Raw genomic sequence first — 18,430 nt, 5'->3', positions numbered from 1 at the left:
CAGGGCAGAGTGGCCAGGACCTCAGAAAGTAGTGCAAGGAGGAGGGCAGAAAGGGCAGGGAGTGGGGCAGGGGTGGAGGAGGGATGGGATGGGGTGTTTCCTACTGGGAGGAGGACAATGAGGGCTCTGGGCTCATGGTTTGAAGTGTGAGAAGTGTTTGCAGCTGGTCCTGTGGTGATTCACTTTTATCCATAAATCCCCTCATTTGGGGACATTCACAGGAACTTTTTAAGGTCTTTGTTGATTGCCTGTATTTAGTGCCACAATTATCCTTTAGTTTTGACCTTGGGTCCTGCATCATGCTGAACCTGGTCACAGCTCTAGGAGTCTGCGGCGGGGGTGGGGGGGTGGGGAGTCTGTGGATTCTCTGGGTTCCTCTGTGTGATCATGGAGGCAGCAGTTTAACCTCTTTCGTGCTCATTTGTATCCCAGAAGGAGTTGTTCTCACCTCACCGCTTTCTGGGACTTTTAGGGGTGGAGCCTGACTTCAGGCTTGTGGGCTGTAGGTCCTTGCAGGTGCCCTGCATCAGGCTAAAGACATTCTTTTCTTTCTTTAAAAAAATATTTTAATTAGTTCTTTGAGAAAACATATTTCATAACTGTTTTGATCACATGCATGCTCCCTACAAGACGTCCCTTTGAGTGTTGATCTGTCGCTTTACAGAGGTTCCATTTGTCAAACGCTCTTTCTTCATCAGCTAATGGGGTCTGTAGTTGGTTTATTTAATTATAAAAATATTTTTCTGGAAGATTTATTTATTTTATGTATATGAGTATCCTGTCTCTGTCTTCAGACACACCAGAAGAGGGCATCGGATCCCATTACAGATGGTTGTGAGCCACCATGTGGTTGCTGGGAATTGACCTCAGGACCTCTGGAAGAGCAGCCAGTGCTCTTAACCGCTGAGCCATCTCTCCAGCCCCTTTCTCTGGTTCTTTATAAGATAATTAATTTTGGCTCATATCCTGGATATTTTAATACTGTGTTATGAAATACGAGGCCTGTGTAAATCCAATGGAAGGTATTAATTTTGTTTTAGGAGACAACTGAGCAGGCTGGGTCTGGGCAGCAGGTCCTGGCCAGCCTTTTGTGGTTATGGTTTCCCTGTCAGCACCACTTTCCTATTCAGACCTTTTTCTGTATGCACCACCCAGTGTCCCGTTGACACTTGGGAGGTCATCCACCCCTTGGTGGATTCTGAAAGCCTATGTTTGGAGTTTTCTCAAGCACCTCCTTCCTCTCTGTTTTTTCCCCCGTGTGCTCTGGTACCTTGGGCCAGAAAGCCAGGACCTCAGTTACCATTGTTTTTTTATGAATTTTCTGAACTGCTGTACCCAGATCCAGGACGACCAGCAGGAAGGCAGAGATCAAAACAAAAAAGCAATAGCCCACACCCACCCTCTTGAGATTTTGGCTTTTCTTGAGTCCTCATAGATGGTACAGTCATTACCTCGGCCACCACTGTGGGTCAGTTTAGGGCTGGATACCAGGAAAACAGAAGAAAAAACAACCATGGGATATCCTCCTCTGTCTAGGTCTTAGGACCCCTCCCCCTGCATCCTCCCCCAACATACACACACACACACACACACACACACACACACACAGGAGCCATAGCTAGAGGCCATTTCCTGGAGCTGTTTGTATGGTGTCCACTGCTGGGGTGTGGGACACTGAGGAAAAACTGGGAAACACACTGGTTTGATAATGCATTAAGTTCTGGTATTCTTCCCAACCTGTCTGCTATGACTAATGTTTCAGAGTCCTCAGATAGCTTCGAAGTGCATTCTGTCCAAGCCATTATCGGCGCTTGGTGACAGAGACATGGGGAGTGATGGAGTCCTTATCTAGGATGGAATCTCACTTCCCTACATTTAATTACTCATGTTAAAGAAAGGACATAAAGTAGGGATTAAGTCCAAAGTTGTTTTGCTAAGATACGAAGACTTTTTTGGCAAGGAGGTATGCCCAGTGCTATGAAAAGTCTCTCCACATAAAACAGTCCCGTGGCTGCTGAGGGAAGCCTGCCTGCTAGCTCTCCCTGCTCCTGGGAATGATACAAAGCAGAAGATTGGGCCAGTGTTCCTCGAGAACATGACTGACGTGGGACTACCTGAGGAGTCTAGCAGATGGAGTCAGGAAAATGGAATGCTGGGTAAAGTGAGAATTGGTCCTAACCTAAATCAGAGTTTGCATATGACATGCCTTTGTGAAGGTGATGTAACAAAACCCGTTACTGTGTATGCTCGTTTTAAAAAGCTGGGGCTGGAGAGATGGCTCAGCAGTGAAGAGCACTGACTGCTTCCAGAGGACCTCAGTTCAGTCCCCAGCACCCAGGCCCGAGCTGGCAGTGACTGAGCTCTAGGATAGCCAACGGATCAAATAACTGTTCACTATGACATCTGCATGCATGTGCACATACCTACCCAAACACACACCAGTTAATATTTTTTAAATCTTAAAAAAAGATAAAGCTGACTTTCAATCAGCTTAAATCTATCCTCCACTACAAGAGAATTAGACAGAAAAGAGTGGGAGTCTTCATTCTTTCTCTCCTTTCACACTGGACCATGTACAAACCTGGGAGCCTGTGTTCTTAGTTTTATATCAACTTGAGACCCAAGCCAGAGTCATCTGGGAATAGGAATTCTGAACTGAGAAAAATGTCTCCATAAGATTGGGTTGTAGGCGTGTGTACTGGGCATTTTCTTGGTTAATGATTGGTGTGTGCCCAGCCCACTGTGGGTGATGCCAACTCTTGGCAGGTGGTCCTGAATACTGTAAGAAAGCAGGCTGAACAAGCTATGGGGAAGCCAGCCAGTAAGCAGCAGCCCTCCCAGTCCAGGGCCTCCAGTTTCCTTCACTGCTTGAGCTGGAGCACCTGCCCTGCCTTCTTTCAAGGATGGGTGGTGATTGACTTTGTGAGACAAATGAGCCCTTTGTCACCTGCTTGCTTTTGGTCATGGTGCTCTGTCACAGCAATAGAAACCCTGGTTAGGACAGAACTACACCCTGTGGTCCATAGTCCCTTGCAAATTAAACCTAATATATGCTTTTATAGCTCCAGGAGGGATGGAGGTCAAGGACCAAAGTCCCCTTGAAAACTAATGAGAAGAGAAAAGAGGCAGGAACTGCTTGGACAAGAAGAATCCGGATGCCGGCACCAGAATGCCTGCCCTCAAGCCCAGCTCTGATGTGTACTTGCTATTTCATGTTGGATAAGGTGTTTCGCTTTTCTCTGTGTCAATTTCCTTAACAATCTCTACCTCAAAGCCTTGCTTTGAGAGTTGGCTCATGGGGAAAGGGATGAGAACTCTCACACAATGATGTTCCATAAATACTGTCTCCTCCTCCTCCTCCTGTTTCCAGGCAAGTGCTGCTTGCAGCATGCTTGTGTCATGGCTTTTGCATGTAGAGAAGAATATGTAAGCTCTTAATGTACAGCCTAATGAAGTACTGTGAAAGGGACATCCCCATACCCACTCTCAGGTCATAGAGAGAACGTTCCAGTTTGAGAGCTTCCCATTACTATTCCAGCTATTATGGAATTCAGTCTCTTATCTCTCCTTACTGTTTCAACACTGAATTGTGTATCTAAACAAATGTGGTTTCATTTTACTTCTGAAGTTCATACAAATGAAAACCAGTATATATTCTCTATGGTCTGTCTGCTCTTTTTAAGACTCAGCTGTGTTACTGCTGGGCACATAGCTCAGTGGTAGAGCACTTGCCTGGCACACATAAAGCCCCAGGTTCAATTCTGAGCACCACAAAAGTGAAATACAATAAATAAAACTTAAAATTGTTTTCTCATCTCTTACCGTAGGGCTGGGTAGCATGAACACACATTTGCAATATCAGCAGCCTGGGAAGTCCGAGGCTTAAGGATGCAAGCCATTCCGGGCACACAGAGAGTACCCAGCCATCTAGACGTGGAGTACCTTATAAGGCACTATCTTCAAAAGCCAGCTGTGGGCATATAACCCACAGGCATGTAACTCCAAGCTTGGGAAGCAGAGGCAGAGGCAGGAGGATTGCCACAAGTTTGAAAACAGCCTGGTCCACAAGGAGATTCCACAATAGGCAGGATTCTATCTCTCTGCAATGAGGATTCCATAGCAAGACCATGTCTCAAGAAATAAACATTTTAAAATTTAAAAAGCAAAATAAAAAAAGACTTCTGAGCCAGGCAGTGGTGGTGCACACCTTTAATCCCAGCACTTGGGAGGCAGAGGCAGGCAGATTTCTGAGTTCGAGGCCAGCCTGGTCTACAGAGTGAGTTCCAGGACAGTCAGGGCTACACAGAGAAACCCTGTCTCAAAAAACCTACAAAAAAAACCAAAAAACCAAAAACAAAAACAAAAAAAAACAAAACAAAAAAAAGACTTCTGCATGTTGTCAAGTCTATGTATAGTTTGGTCATTTTTTTCTGTTCCTTACAAATGGGATACTTGCATAATTACCATTTTCCCTATGTGTGAATTATGTTTGCATTTTATAATTCTGAGTATTGTTTGGGACTGGGAGAATCACCTCCCTGACCTGAGCGAGGCTGGGTCAAAGGGCAGGGTGTGAATTAGTGTATCCTGCACTGTAAACACTGGAAGGGAAGGGGTGTGTCTGCCTGTGGCTGTCACAAGAGCACAGGCAAGTGTGGCAGTCCTCTCAGGTACAGCAGGTACCTGAGCACGCAGAGCATCCACCTGTGACAAAGCTGTCTAGAGGAGCTGTCAGGAACTAGGATACGTGTGGTTCACAATCATCTACACATTGTCACCGCCTTTTTGAAGTGATTGTATAAACTTGACCTCTCACTTGGAGGAGACTGGCTTCTGCTCCATCATGGCTCTGTCAACACTGGGAGAATCTGCTTTCATGTCTGGTTGTTCCTTGGACATGTGTAGTGATATCTCAGTGGGATTACTGATATAATTGAGAACCTTTGCCTGAGTTTACTGACCTCTTTTCTAAAATGCTTTCTCAAGTCCTCTGCTCATTTCTAAACTGGCTTGTTCATTCTTAATGATTTTTGTAGTTTCTTTGCTCTAGGGACAAATTCTTCACTAGCTAATTATGATGCAAATCTCTTTTTTCACGATACCTTTCCACTGTTGTAATAAAAGTTCTTAACTGTGATGTATTAAGTTGTCAATCTTTTCTCATAACTCAGCTGCAACTTGGGGTTCCTTTAAGAACTCTTCCTTGTCTGTCCGGTCTGTTGAAGTGACTTCTCATGCATGCCTCAGCATTGTGGTGGAGGGGCCCCATGTGGCAGGAGACAGTGGCACACATGGTCAACAAAGGCTGAGTGTGAGCTTTTTAGCTGGCCAGGCAGGGATAGATGGGTCCTGAATAGGTGACTGTGTGTTTCGGGTCAATTAAAGAAATCAAAGCTACTGTGATGAATAAATAACAGTGGGACTCTCCACACAGCGCAGATGCAGAGTAGGCCCTCTCCCTGGGGGGTGGGAACAGCTTTCCTCTTGTCCTCTATCACAACTGCCTGAGCCTTGGGAACATGAATTAATCATGCATGAGGTCAGTGGAAGAGATTAACTACTCTCCAAAGGCCAGCCAAGCCTGCCTGGGATTCAGGGTAGCACCCCCAGTATGAAGTAGACCAGCTTCACCTAATCATACAGGGATGCCCTTCCCCTGGCGTAAAGTTGTTCTGAGCTCCCCAGGGGTGGCAAGCTGAAAAATCAAAGCAGTTGTCTGTCCGTCCTTCCTGCCCTGCCAACAAGAACTGAGGTATGGGATTGTGTCTATGGGGATAGCCACCTTCTGGCCTCAGTGACTCTTCGTCAAAATAGTGTGTGCCAAGCAGCGTAGTGTGTACTGTAAACACCAGAATGGAGGGCGTGTCTGCCTGTGACTGGTGCCCCCCTCCCAGAGCTCTCCACCTGAGCACATGGGTGTAAGTGAACGTACAATGGAGGGCGGTGTCCAGTCCTCAGGAAGCTGGGCTGCTCTAGTTGCCTGCCATTCTGTAGGTGAGCCCTGATGCTTATCATACCCAAGTCCTCTGCCTGACTGTGAGATGGGGCATGCATTCAGAGATTAGATATCCTCTCACAAGAACCATCGAAGTTCTAGGAGGGAAACTATCAGCTGTGATGTCCCAGTCCCTGTGCAGACTTTTTATTTAAGATCCACAGCCCTGGCTGGCCTAGAACTCCTCAAGCACATCAGACTGACCACAGGCTCAGAGTCCCACCTGCCTCTGCCAGTGCTGCCACACCCAGCTCAGTGTCTGCCTGGAAAACAACTGGAAAAGTGTTTCCCGCTGGGTCCTTCTTCTGCTCCCTCTGTGGTGAAGCCCTCGGGGGCCTTTCCCAGGATTCTGTGGCTCTCTGGCCCTTGGTGAAGCTGTCCCCCCCCCCCCCCCCGCCTTTCCCAGGATTCTGTGGCTCTCTGGCCCTTGGTGAAGCTCCCCCCAACCCCCAGCCTTTCCCAGGATCTGTGGCTCTCTCACCCTCCCCCGGGACCCCCAGCTCATCAGGCTTCGATGCAGAGGGCTGAAGAGATGATAGAGGGGGAGGGGAGGTACCTGTGCCTAGGGTTTGTCCAGCGGAGTCAAGGGAAAGAAGCAATGAATCTGTAACACAAGAGGACAAGTTCACGTCTTTCTTCTGTAGTCAGACAAGTGCCTGATGGATCCTCCCAAGCCCTGCGGCAGCCTAAAAGCACTGACTCCTCCCCTTTGGCAGCTCACTTTCTTATATCCATATACGTGTTTGTTTGCTATTCCCACCCCACCCCCCAATAAAATGGTGAAAGTAACATAAAATAATTTATAGCATCTGCTGGAATAATAAAGCGAAGATGTCAAAGAGAGGGAAGGTATTAGCGCACAGAACCCATGCCACCAGGGCCTTTGCAAACACAGCAGGCAGAAGAATCAAGGGGGTGGGGTGGGATGTGAGCTCCCAGGCAGCCAAAGCAAAGAGATAAAACGGCTCCAGGACTCAGTGTCCATAGTGCATTCGTCTTCTGTCATTCATTCACACGGTCAGGAGATGCTGGCTGGGCATCTACTATGTACTAGACCACTATGACACATTAGTCAGCAGCAAAATGTGGTCTGCACTCCCCTGGGTTTCCTTGCTTTTCATCTTGGGAAGAGACCTTATCAGAGAACAAACTACTTAGCTAGAAACTGGTAAGAACAAATCAGAGAAGAGATTGCTATCTGTGTTAGGGATCACCCTGAGGGTGCTGCACAGGAGAACCCCTCTGGAGAAGCTGGCCCTTGGGCTAAGGGTTGATGGATGAATGAGAATGAAATGAGAATCACAGGTGGAGAGATGGCCTCATGTCAGTAAAGACCTGAAGGGAGAGGGGACCAGGTGTTCCAAGCAACTCAAAAACTCAAGTCCTAGCAGAGAGGGGACCAGGTGATGCTGCTTCTCCCATAACATTTCTTGAGTTTGTAGCTAGGAATCTTTATGGCTTTCTCTTAACATATAACCCAATCTCAAACGATGGTATAAAGCCAACACACAGCAATTACACAGCGAGGGATACCTATATGAGGTGTGGTCCAAACACCCTAGACACAAGAGATCAGATTCAAAAGGCTCACTCGCTGCAGTGTGCTAGCCAGACATACAGGACACATGTGTGCAGCCACAGCCCACTCTACAGTATCTTCTAGATCTCACTACACACAGAAATTGAACATAGTCATCATAACTTTAAATAACAAGGCCCCCATGCTGCCATACAAGCTCAGTAAAAACAGCTGCAACAATGGCTCATAGCACCACATCTGATCAAGAGCCACTGTGGAAGGATAGATCACAAACCCTTCAGGCAACCCTTTGGAAATGTTTACTAAGAACTGTGGGTCAGTGAGCTGGAGATGAGGTTCCTGAAAGGACACAGAGGCAAGCATCCTGCATCATCAGGCAAGGGCGGATCCTGTGCTTTGAAATCCACCAAGAAAAAGAAACGTGGATGCACCACCAGGCCTCTTGATGAGCAGCCAGTCCCGCTATCTGTACCAGCAGAGTCTAACTCAGGAGTTCTGTCCTTTTACTGGCATGTTTTGTGTCTGCTTCCTCTCAGTGAGATGTGCTCCTCTTTTTAAACCCTCAGCCAGAGTGAGAAGGAGAAAGTTCTCACCCACCTGGAGGCTTCGGAAGACCTCCTGAGGAGTTGACTGCCCAAATGAGCAACCCTTTATAAAGGCAGCTCCAGAGCTGGACAGGATGGTTCAGTGAATAAAACCCTGGCGTGCAGTGTGTGGAGTGGAGCGATGAGCCCAGCAGGCCTGTGAAAAAGCAGGTGGGTGTGATGCCCGTGTCATCCCAGAGAGCAGGTGGCAGAGCTGGGGAAAGGCCAGGGCAAGCTGGGCAGCGAGACAGTGAGCTCAGAGCTCAGCACAACACCCTGCTTCAAAATACAAAGTGTAGATCAAGGAAGACACCTGATGTCAACCTCAGGTCTGTGTGTGTTGTGTGTGCATGCGCGCGCACACACAACACACACACACACACACACACACACACACACACACACACACACACACACACACACAGATGCCAAAAAGTAAAATAAAAATTTAAGTACCTGGTTTTCACTAGCTGACATTTTTCCAATTGTAATTTACTTTCTTTACACTCATAAGCAATTCTGATCTAATCTGTTTTTGATTTTTTTTTTTAATCCACATGTTTTTTTAAAAAGCTAAACTTTACTTAAATAACTAAAGAGCAGTAATTGCTGGCAGTGGCTGCCTCTGGTAGTAAGCCTCTATAAAATGTCTGCAGTGAACATGTGTTATTTGTATCATGGGGGTGGGGGTGGGGGTGGGGGTGGGTACTGGCGCTCACCGGAGTCCCAACTATTTAAGCTGAGGTGGCAGAGTACTACTTGGGACTAGAAATGAGGGAGGGGTGTGTGTGTGTGTGTGTGTGTGTGTGTGTGTGTGTGTGTGTGTGTGTGAAGTGGGGAGAGAAAAGTGGGAAAGGGAGAAGAAAAAGATTAAAAATAACTGCTCCGGCACAAACTTGCTGGTATCAAAGCCAAGGCATGGCAGGTTTCAGATCGCTTCCATTATTTGTGTTGAGGGTTGTTCAGCTTTTCAGTTACTGGGATCATCCTGAGAGCTCAGAGCAGTTACATCAACTACTGCATGACCCAATTTTGCTTCTCTTCTTTTCATCCTTCCACGGTTTGTTCCTTGGTCCCAGGGATGGAGACCCTGTGCTATGCACAAGCTAGGCAGCGTTGCCTCATGGAACTACATCTCTAGGCACCTTCCCACAAACATTACAAAGCACCAACACGCAGTACGAGAAGTCTCTCTGCTCTGCAGGCCAGGAAGATGGACAAGTTGCAGGTAAAGTGTGACCAGGGACTTGGGAGGGAAGCCTGGGGGAAGGTGTTGTCTCCTGGAAAGCAGAGTCTTTGTGATGGTCGCTGTACTCCAGGACAATCTCAATCCTTCAGAACTGAGATGTTGTGAACGAGGGGAAGTGAGTGACATATTCATGCTTTGTGTAAGTTCAAATGAATTTTGTTTTCAGTCTTAAAAGCATAGACAGTTCGGTGATTCATTATTTGTGTTTATTCTAAAGGATGTAAGATTATTTTAGTTATAAACCACGTTGACAGCTTACGGGAAAACTTAGCATTCAACAAAGTGAGAGGTTTGCTTTGCAAGCAACAGAGCACGAATCCAGATTTTTCCCTCTGAAGCTAACAAATAAGTCATTTTTACTGAGCGTTCCAGGCTCCAGCTGTTCCTGGCTCCTAGGCCAGAGGCGGCCATGTGGTGTGTTGCACAAGTGATCGAACAGAATCCCAGACCAAAGCATGACAGAGCTAGCTGCACAATGAGGAAAGCTAGAATTTACTGGAAGCTTTTTATTACGGTCAGATGTTTCCTGTGTCTGGCTTCTGAAGCAGAATGGGGAGAATACAGCCTGAAGCAGCAGGGTAGGGAAGAGAATACAGCCGATATTCTTAGGTTTGGCCAGGCCTTGAAAGCCCCGGGCATTCGTGAATGAGCTGCACTCTGGGGTGCTGCCTGCCTGCTATCTTATGCACACATCAAGATCTCCTGCTATCCACCCCGTGCAAGCTTCAGGAATGGGAGAATGAGGAGCAAACAGATTGCTCCCAAGTGAACAGGTAGAATTCAAACATATAAAACTAATATGTCCCTGTAGTAAGACAGAAAAAAAAAAAAAAAAAAAAAAAAAAGAGTGATCAGGGAGATTCTGCTGCTCCTTAATACAGAAAATATCAACTCCTGAACACCAGACACAGTAAGTACACCAGCGACACACAAGAGTAGGAACATGAGTCTCCCTATTCTCAAGAAAGTCACATGTTGGTGGGTGAGGGGCGAAATGCCACGTAAGTGAAATGAACGAAGCCATTTCTCACAGTGGTGGTTGATGTGAAGAATATGACACAAGGTTAAAGGCCAAGGGGCGGGGGGGTGGGGGAAGAACAGACGTGACCCATAGCATGTTTAGGGCATGTGGACCGAGACCTGAAGACAGGAGCCATCAAAAGCAAGGGCTAAAAGGGAATTCCAGGCTGAGGGAGAGCATGCCACCCCAGAACCTCCCTGCACTTAAAGGACAGAATGGCCCTGACTGCTGCAGCAGGGAAAGCAGGAAGATGGAAGTGTTGAAAGAAGAAACTAACTACATCTGCCTGAAGCTGTGGAGAGACAGCTGTGTCCTGATCAACAACAGAATTTTTCTATTTAAAAAATTTTATTCATGTGTTCGAATATTTTTAAGATTTATTTATTTTTATTTAATGTATGAATGTTTTCCTTCCATGAGCACTGCATGAATGCCTGTTCCCCATGGATGCCAGAAGGCAACAGATCCCTTGGAACTGGAATTATAGCCGGTTGTGAGCCAACATATAGGAGCTAGGAACTGAACCTGGGTCTTCTGCAAGAGCAGCAAGTGCTCTAACTCTTGAGCTATCTCTTCAGCCCATGTATGGGTGTCTTGCCTGCATACAAGTCTGTGCACCACTAGTGTGCTGGTACCCTTGGAGGCCAGAAAGACTGTGGGGTCTCTTGGAATTGGGAGTCAAAGATGTTTGTAAGCTGCCACATGGGTACTGGGAATCTAAGCCAGGTCCTCTAGCAAAGCAGTCAGTGCTTAACCACTGAGACAACACTCCAGGACCCAACAAGCCTTTTAAAACAAACAAACAAACAAACAAACAAACAAACAAAACAGTAGCCTTGGCAGGACGGAGGGGAGTGTGCCAGAGGCAAAGTGCCTGCTACCATACAGCAAAAACAAAACAAACAAAGGCTTCCAAAAAATAAGACAGCAAAGGGTTCTGGCTTGTATTCTCAAATAGAAACTTAGAATCGAGCTGTTACCCTGCCAACAGAGAAGAAGGTAGATCAGGAGAGGAAGACTGAGGCAGGAGTGGATACAGAGGAGGTGGACACTACAGAGGAGAGGGAATAGCGTAAGGTCGGGGGGGGGGGGGGCTGGGGGACAGCACTGAGGATTCTTAAAGGGAAAGCTTCAGGATTTGCAATGAACAGAACAGGAATGAGAAATAAGACAGACAGTTCGGGCTTATGCAAACTGAGGCTGACTTCTCTGACTTAGAGTACCCTACTGATGGACCACCGAGGTAGCCTGATTACATGAAGGCCAAGCCACTCCCTGGGGGCTGCCTTCTGGAGACACGCACTGGGAAGCACAGAGTATTGGGGAGCTAGGAGCAATCACAGCATAGAAGAGAGACGAGGGTGGGGCCTAGGCCAGGCTAAACGCTAGGTCCTGCAGCCCACATGGTAGACCAGAGCCAGAGGCTGCTGCTGAGAGCATCACAGAGATGAAGCTCGACCTTCAGTTCAAACCGTTGTCCTGCTTCCTCTGTGGTGACCAGCTATGACTCGGGACATCCTTCTCAAAGCCTTAGGGTTTGGCTCTGCTCAGTTTCTATGAGGCCTGATCATTCACTAGGAGTCTCCTACTCCTGTCTCCTGCTAGCTGGATGCATTCTGCATCTGCAGGGAGCTCATCCCCTCTTGGCAGCATACTTTCTGCTCCCTTCCCCACCCTCCTGGTGGCTGGTGCAAAAGCACGCTTGTCACCAGGGACAACACATTCACAGGCTGACTCAAAAGAAGCAGAGGGCAAGTTAGACTATGGGTCTAAGCTGTAGTCACCAATCTGGCTTTACGAAGAGCCTTCAACTTGGTTGGGAGTGGGGGTGGTGCTGGTGGTCTATTAAGAGAAATTATACTTTATTTTTCTTACTGTTATTTATTTGCTTATTTTTTGAGACGGAGTTTCATGTATCCCAGGCTGGCTTTGAACTCAGTGTGTATTAGAGGATGACCTTGAACTTCTGATTCTCCTGTTTCCCAGTGCTGAGATCACAGGTGTTCTTCAGTGTGCCTGGTTTTATAGAGTGATAGGAGTCGAAGCCAGGGCTACACGAGTGTTAGGCAAGCACTCCTCCAACTGAGCTACTGCCCAAAAGATACAAAAGAGGTAGTATCTTTTTTTATTTTTTTAAGATTTATTTATTTAATTTATGTATATAAGTACACTATCACCGTCTTCAGACAGCATCAGATCCCATTACAGATGGTTGTGAGCTACCATGTGGTTCCTGGGAACTGAACTCAGGACCTCTGGAAGAGCAGCCAGTGCTCTTAACCACTGAGCCATCTCTCCAGCCTCCCAGGTAGTATCTTAACATCCACACAGCCACCTGTTTCCTTAGTTTCTCCATGGCTTAGATCCTGGAATGAGCAAGTAACCTAGCTCTAGTCCCTCAGCGTCTTCCCTCTCAACTTCAACCCCCCCACACAAAAACAAACAAACAAAACTTGAATAAACAGATTATTGAAGAAACACAGAGGGAAAAAAATGTCCAAGGAGACTGAGCCCAGAGCCATGAGAATTGATGACAGAAGGGAGTCCTAATATGGTGCACAGATGGCGGCAACTGGAAGGGAGGGCGTTCCTGACTTCAGTGGGATCTGGCTCCTTCCGAAGGCCCAGCTTCGAGGACTCAGCTGAGAGTAGAAGCTGAGGACACAGTAAACTCCTGAGAAGGCTCTCCTCAGATTTTATCAATCCAGCTTACCAAGCATGTGCTCCAGAGCCTTTACAAAGCTCAGTTGCTCGAAGGCTGGCGGAATGGCTTCTTGGATAAAATGTTTGCTGAGAACTGGAGTTTTGATCCTCAGAACCCAGGCAAAACCTCAGTCGTCAGAGACAAGCTTCCTGGCTAGCCTACTGGGAATCAGCATGCCTGATGAGGAGGACACGTGACACAACCTAGGGCTTCCAAACGAGTGTGTACATGCAAGCAAGAATACACAAATGCGTGCACAATGCCGTGTGTGTGTGTGTGTGTGTGTGTGTGTGTGTGTGTGTGTGTAAGGGAAGGTACCTGAGCCAGTGTAAGGTGAGCAGGCCACAGTGGTAGGCTGGGAATGAGTAAGCAAAGCACTGAGGTGTGAGAAGTAAGGGATGTGTGGCTTTGGTGGGGTACGATCACTCCTAATTAGTATCTTAGGGTTTCTTTCAGGAGGTATGAATCCATGTGACTAAGGAACCAGTCAATACAATGACTGGTTAAAAAAAAAAGCGTTGACACATCAAAGACTATTTTTAAAAAGTGAGTCACCATGAAATTAAGGGGAAAAAATGCTATGTCATACCAGGAGACAAAAGGCTTAAGATTGGGGCAGGAGAGTCCCTGAGGCTTTAGCACACATGAGGAGAGCAGGAAGTTTGGGAAGAATTAGCCCTCGAAGGCTAGGCTGTGGAGGTGGCACTGCTTCCACACCTGTGTGTGTGAAGAAGCAGAGGGAAGGAAGATAGACTAGGCACGTGCTGAAACTGAGAGTGGAACCCTGGGAATGAGCTGTGAGGCTCCAGGGGCGTGGGAAAGGTTGATGGGGCTGCCCTAGGGAGAGACGGGGCCACCCCAGGTCGTTTGCCCAGTACATGCTGGAGTGAGTGAGTGAGTAGTACTGGATGGTTCAGCCTGGGCACAAAGGATAGGAGGAAAGTCTAGAGGGGTCACTGAGGAAACAGAGGGCAGAGGCAGGCTGTCTGAGGGCACAACATGGCCCGTAAGGTGCCAGGTTTGAGGCAGACTATCATGTTTACCTAGACTGACCCCACACCCCCAAACACACACAACGTCCTTGGATCTGATTCCTCCTGTGTAGAAAGAGTAATATGGGAACTGAGTCTCACCTGAACCTGAGACTCATGGGTTCCTTCTTCTGTTATGTGTGTGTGCTTGTGTGTGTGCATGCACGTGTGTGCACATGCGTGTGGAGGCCAGAAGACAACCTCCAGTGCCATTCCTTATCTTTATTTACTTTTTATTTTTTGGCAGGGGTCACTCACGGCCTGGAACGTGCCAAGAAGGCCAGGATGCCTGGCCAGCAAGCCCCAGGGATGGGCCTGTTTCTGCTTCCCTTTCCCCTCCTTTTATATATGTCCTGGGATCAAATTCAAGGCTCCTGCTTGTTAGCCACACCCTTTACTGACTGAGCTATCTTCCCTGCCCATGACAGTTTTACAGATTTTAGAGCATCTCTATGCTGTACAAATCAAACATTACTTAACACCCTCCACTGTGAGACTTGGAGACAGCATGCTGGAATGAAATACTTCTGCCATGAATTTTTACACAAAATGAGAGGTACTATAAATATAGTCACACCATTTTAGATTACATTTTGTAGACAAATGAGTTTTTATACTAATCTTATGCAAAAAAATGCTTTAAAAAGTCATTAAGGGTGGGTAAGACACGTCGCTCAGGGGGTAAAGGCACCTGCTGCCAACCCTAATGACCTGCACATAAAAGAAAAGAACGGACTTCTGAAAGTTGTCCTTTAACCTCCCACACACAAACACAGGTGTGTGCATATATGTGTGTGTGTACCATTCATGGGAGCATATGTATGCATAAGCATACTCACGTACAAGCACACACCCATACAAACATACACTTACGCACATGAGCATATTCATGAAGGAGTTTTAAAGTCCCTGCTGTGAGGGTGGTGTGAGACCGTGTGTATTAGGATGAAGGTGGTGTGAGGCCATGTGTGTTAGGAGTCTGGATTTTATCAAGTGGACGAGAGCAGACAAAGACATTATACATTTTTTTTCCAGTAAACTGATGATGTCAACAGACTTCAAAGAGCCCCACTGTAATAGTGGTGACAGTCAGCTGCACACGGCGGGCACATCAGGAAAGCCTGCTAGCAAACCATGTGGGGCATGAGAAGGGTGCAGCATGGTGCTATGGTGCCAGGGACCTCAAGAGCAGGTTCAAGTAAGTTACTAAGCGTGGAAGCCACGAAATCTCAAATGCTATGGAGGAGAAATGAAGAGAGGGGAGGGCCGATCTGGATGGATAGCTGTGGACTAAGTCACACTGAGTGAACTTAGTCCACAGGTGAAGTGCGCTCCTGGGTGTGTCTGTGAGAAACGGACGGATATGGTTAGATGAGGGGAGTTGAGGACTAATCGAAATTGGAATTGCAGAATAAGGGAGTACGGACACTCTAGACAGACAAACAACCACAGTGCTAGGCAGAACAGAAGGAGGGGCAGCAGGCGCTTGAGACCCTTCCTCTGGTGCTGTGCTTTGAACAGGCTTTGCTCCCTCTGAGGCTCAGGCTGGAGTTTAATTTCACAGTGAGGTACTAGAGAGGGTGGGAATTTAAGGCAACTGTAGTGGTGGAGCCACTGAGAGGTGATTAGTGCTGGCAAGGGACATCAGGGTGGAGCCCTCATGAATGGCTGGTGGCCAGAGCATAGCTTATGTGTACAACTCTCACCATGCAACCCCCTGCAGGGCTTCAGGACTCTGCCAGCAAAGAAGGCTGTCTCACCTGACATGAACCCCTGATCCTGGTCCAAAACCAGAAGCCAGAGGAACCTTTATCATTTACTCGTTCTGTGGTACTAAGTTAATAGCCAAGAGATAATGAAATCAGACACCTGTACCTGGCAGTTAGCCAACCAGTGACCTCAAGAGCAGGTTCAAGTAAGTTACTAAACGTGGAAGCCACGCAATCTCAAATGCTATGGAGGGGAAATGAAGAGAGAGAGGTGGATCTGGATGTGTAGCTGCAGACTAAGTCACGCTGAGGAGACAGGTGAAGTGCGCTCCTGGGTGTGTCTGTGAAGGTGTCTATGGCAATGATTAGATCATGTGGACTCTGACCTATAACTGGATTAATTCCTAGATGGCTCCAAAATATGATGGTGTTGTTAGGAGGTGGTGACAGAAAAGGTGGGGCTGCTGGGGGAAGTAGTCACTGGCACTAGTCCTTGGGTCTGTATCTGGCCCTGGTCCCTCCCTGTATTTCCTTGCTGCCTGTCCATCATGAAGAAGTCCTTGTGTCCCCACCTCCACAACCACGATGTCCTGACCCTTGATGGCCCCAGAAATATGGAGCCAAGTGATCATAGACTGAATCTTCTGACATCAGGAGCCAAAATAAATCATTCCTTGTAAGTTGTTTATGTCATTAGTTCTGTCCCAGGGACAAGAATAGCAACTAATGCAGAGTGAACATACACCCGGCAAGTTCAGGTAATGAGATCTGTGGTGGCTGTTCACACATTGCAGATGGACCAACTGAAGGCCTGGGCAACCCACAAGTATAGAGGTTTAACCAAAGAGACAGGAAAAGCATTGAGGAAGTCGTCCATATGGTCGGGCGTTGGTCAATTCTGAATGCGCACCAGCCAGGGAGGTTAAAAGCCAAGGAATCAGTCACCCAGCTGAAAATGGATTTCAGTTGGGAATCGGAAATCTTTCTCTGTAGGTGACCAGTAAATATTTTAAGCTTTGTTAGCTACATCAAGTCTCTGTAGAAGATGCCACTTAAAGGGCACACTTAGGGGATGGAGACATGGCTCCATTTTGTGAGAGAGTATACCAGTTTGGAGGACCTGAGTTCGATTCCTAACACCTACATGGGGTGACTCACAACTGCGGTTAAGTACAGATCCAGGGTTCTACTGCCATATTCTGGCTTCTGTAAGCACACATAATGAGACATGATATAAATAAAAATACATCTTTTGGGCTGGTGAGATGGCTCAGCGGTTAAGAGCACTGACTGCTCTTCCGGAGGTCATGAGTTCAAATCCCAGCAACCATATGGTGGCTCACAACCATCTGTAATGAGATCTGATGCCCCCTTATGGGGTGTCTGAAGGCAGCAACAGTGTACTTAAATAAATAAATAAATAAATAAATAAATAAATAAATAAATAAATTGTTAAAAAAATATATCTTTTAAAAATCTCTCAGAATGTTGGACAGAAAGTTAGAGACAGGAAATGATAAAGTATTGTTTTTGATTAGAAAGTATGACATCTAGAATATGAAAGAAAATAAGAAAAATGTGGGAAGAGGGACTGGAGAGATGGCTCAGTAGTTAAAAGCACTGACTGCTCTTCCAGAGGTTCTGAGTTCAATTCCCAGTAACCACATAGTGGCTCACAACCATCTGTAATGGGATCTGATGCCCCCTTCTGGTCTGTCTGAAGACATACATAAAATAAATACATCTTTTTTTTTTTTTTAAAGTTGGGCACGCCTTTAATCCCAGCACTTGAGAGGCAGAGGCAGGTGGATTTCTGCGTTCGAGGCCAGCCTGGTCTACAGAGTGAGTTCCAGGACAACCAGAGCTTCACAGAGAAACCCTGTCTCGGAAACAAACAAACAAAAAAGTTGAGTTAAAAAAATGGAAAAGAAAAAAAAATTAAAGAAATAATTTAATTAAAATTTCCTAGAACTACAGGGCCTGAGTTTTGGTGGGTTTCTTGTTTTTGTTTCTTTTTGCTTTATTTTAGCTTCAAAGGGTCTTTGTGGGCTGAGGAGATGGCTGAGTCAGTAAAGTGCCTACCACACAGCATGAAGACCTGCATTTGGAGGCACTCATGTAAAAGTGGGCAGCGTTACATCTGAAACAGCACAGGCTGCCACCACTGTTCCTGGCTGCCCACCATTAGATAGTAACACACCACTCATTCTGGATGCAGGACATAGAGAATTTTCCCTTAACTGACCAGAAAACCATCTCCCTGCTGGATAAGTCACACAGTTCCAGAAGTACACGCTGCTGCTGACAGAAGAAATCGATGGTCTTACATAGCGCTGGACCCTGCATGTGCAACTTTACAAAATTTTCCTGGAAAGACTCGCCTACTGGTGCAATAGCTGCACAATGGTTATGCAGTTAACCAACTGCCTTCTGATTAGATCTGAGGCCCCCGGCACAGGGTTTCCTGCAGTTGTTGTTTGGCTAAATAGTCATGCTATCAATCATGCTATTGAGCTGCTGTCCAAATATTCATGTTTACACTCATGGATTTGTGCTGCTTTCAACTTTAGCTAGAGAAACTTTCTTTACTGCAGAGT

At 46.7% G+C, this 18,430-nt stretch overlaps 1 protein-coding gene across 4 annotated transcripts in view; it reads right to left on the bottom strand.

Annotated features, from left to right (window-relative positions):
* St3gal3 (ST3 beta-galactoside alpha-2,3-sialyltransferase 3) overlaps positions 1-18,430 on the bottom strand; it is a 201,324-nt gene that overhangs the window by 111,547 nt on the left and 71,347 nt on the right. For 3 of the 4 annotated variants that reach the window (XM_034503097.2, XM_034503095.2, XM_034503098.2), the window contains exon 3: positions 6,552-6,599. The exons of the other annotated variant lie outside the window; for it this stretch is intronic. In XM_034503097.2, the coding sequence (XP_034358988.1) occupies positions 6,552-6,599 (48 nt within the window). The remainder of the gene's footprint in view (positions 1-6,551; positions 6,600-18,430) is intronic. 4 annotated transcript variants of the gene reach the window in all.

This window comes from Arvicanthis niloticus, chromosome 5 (genome assembly GCF_011762505.2).
Source record: "Arvicanthis niloticus isolate mArvNil1 chromosome 5, mArvNil1.pat.X, whole genome shotgun sequence".
NCBI lineage: Eukaryota > Metazoa > Chordata > Mammalia > Rodentia > Muridae > Arvicanthis > Arvicanthis niloticus.
This window is presented reverse-complemented; position numbering and strand designations above follow the sequence as displayed.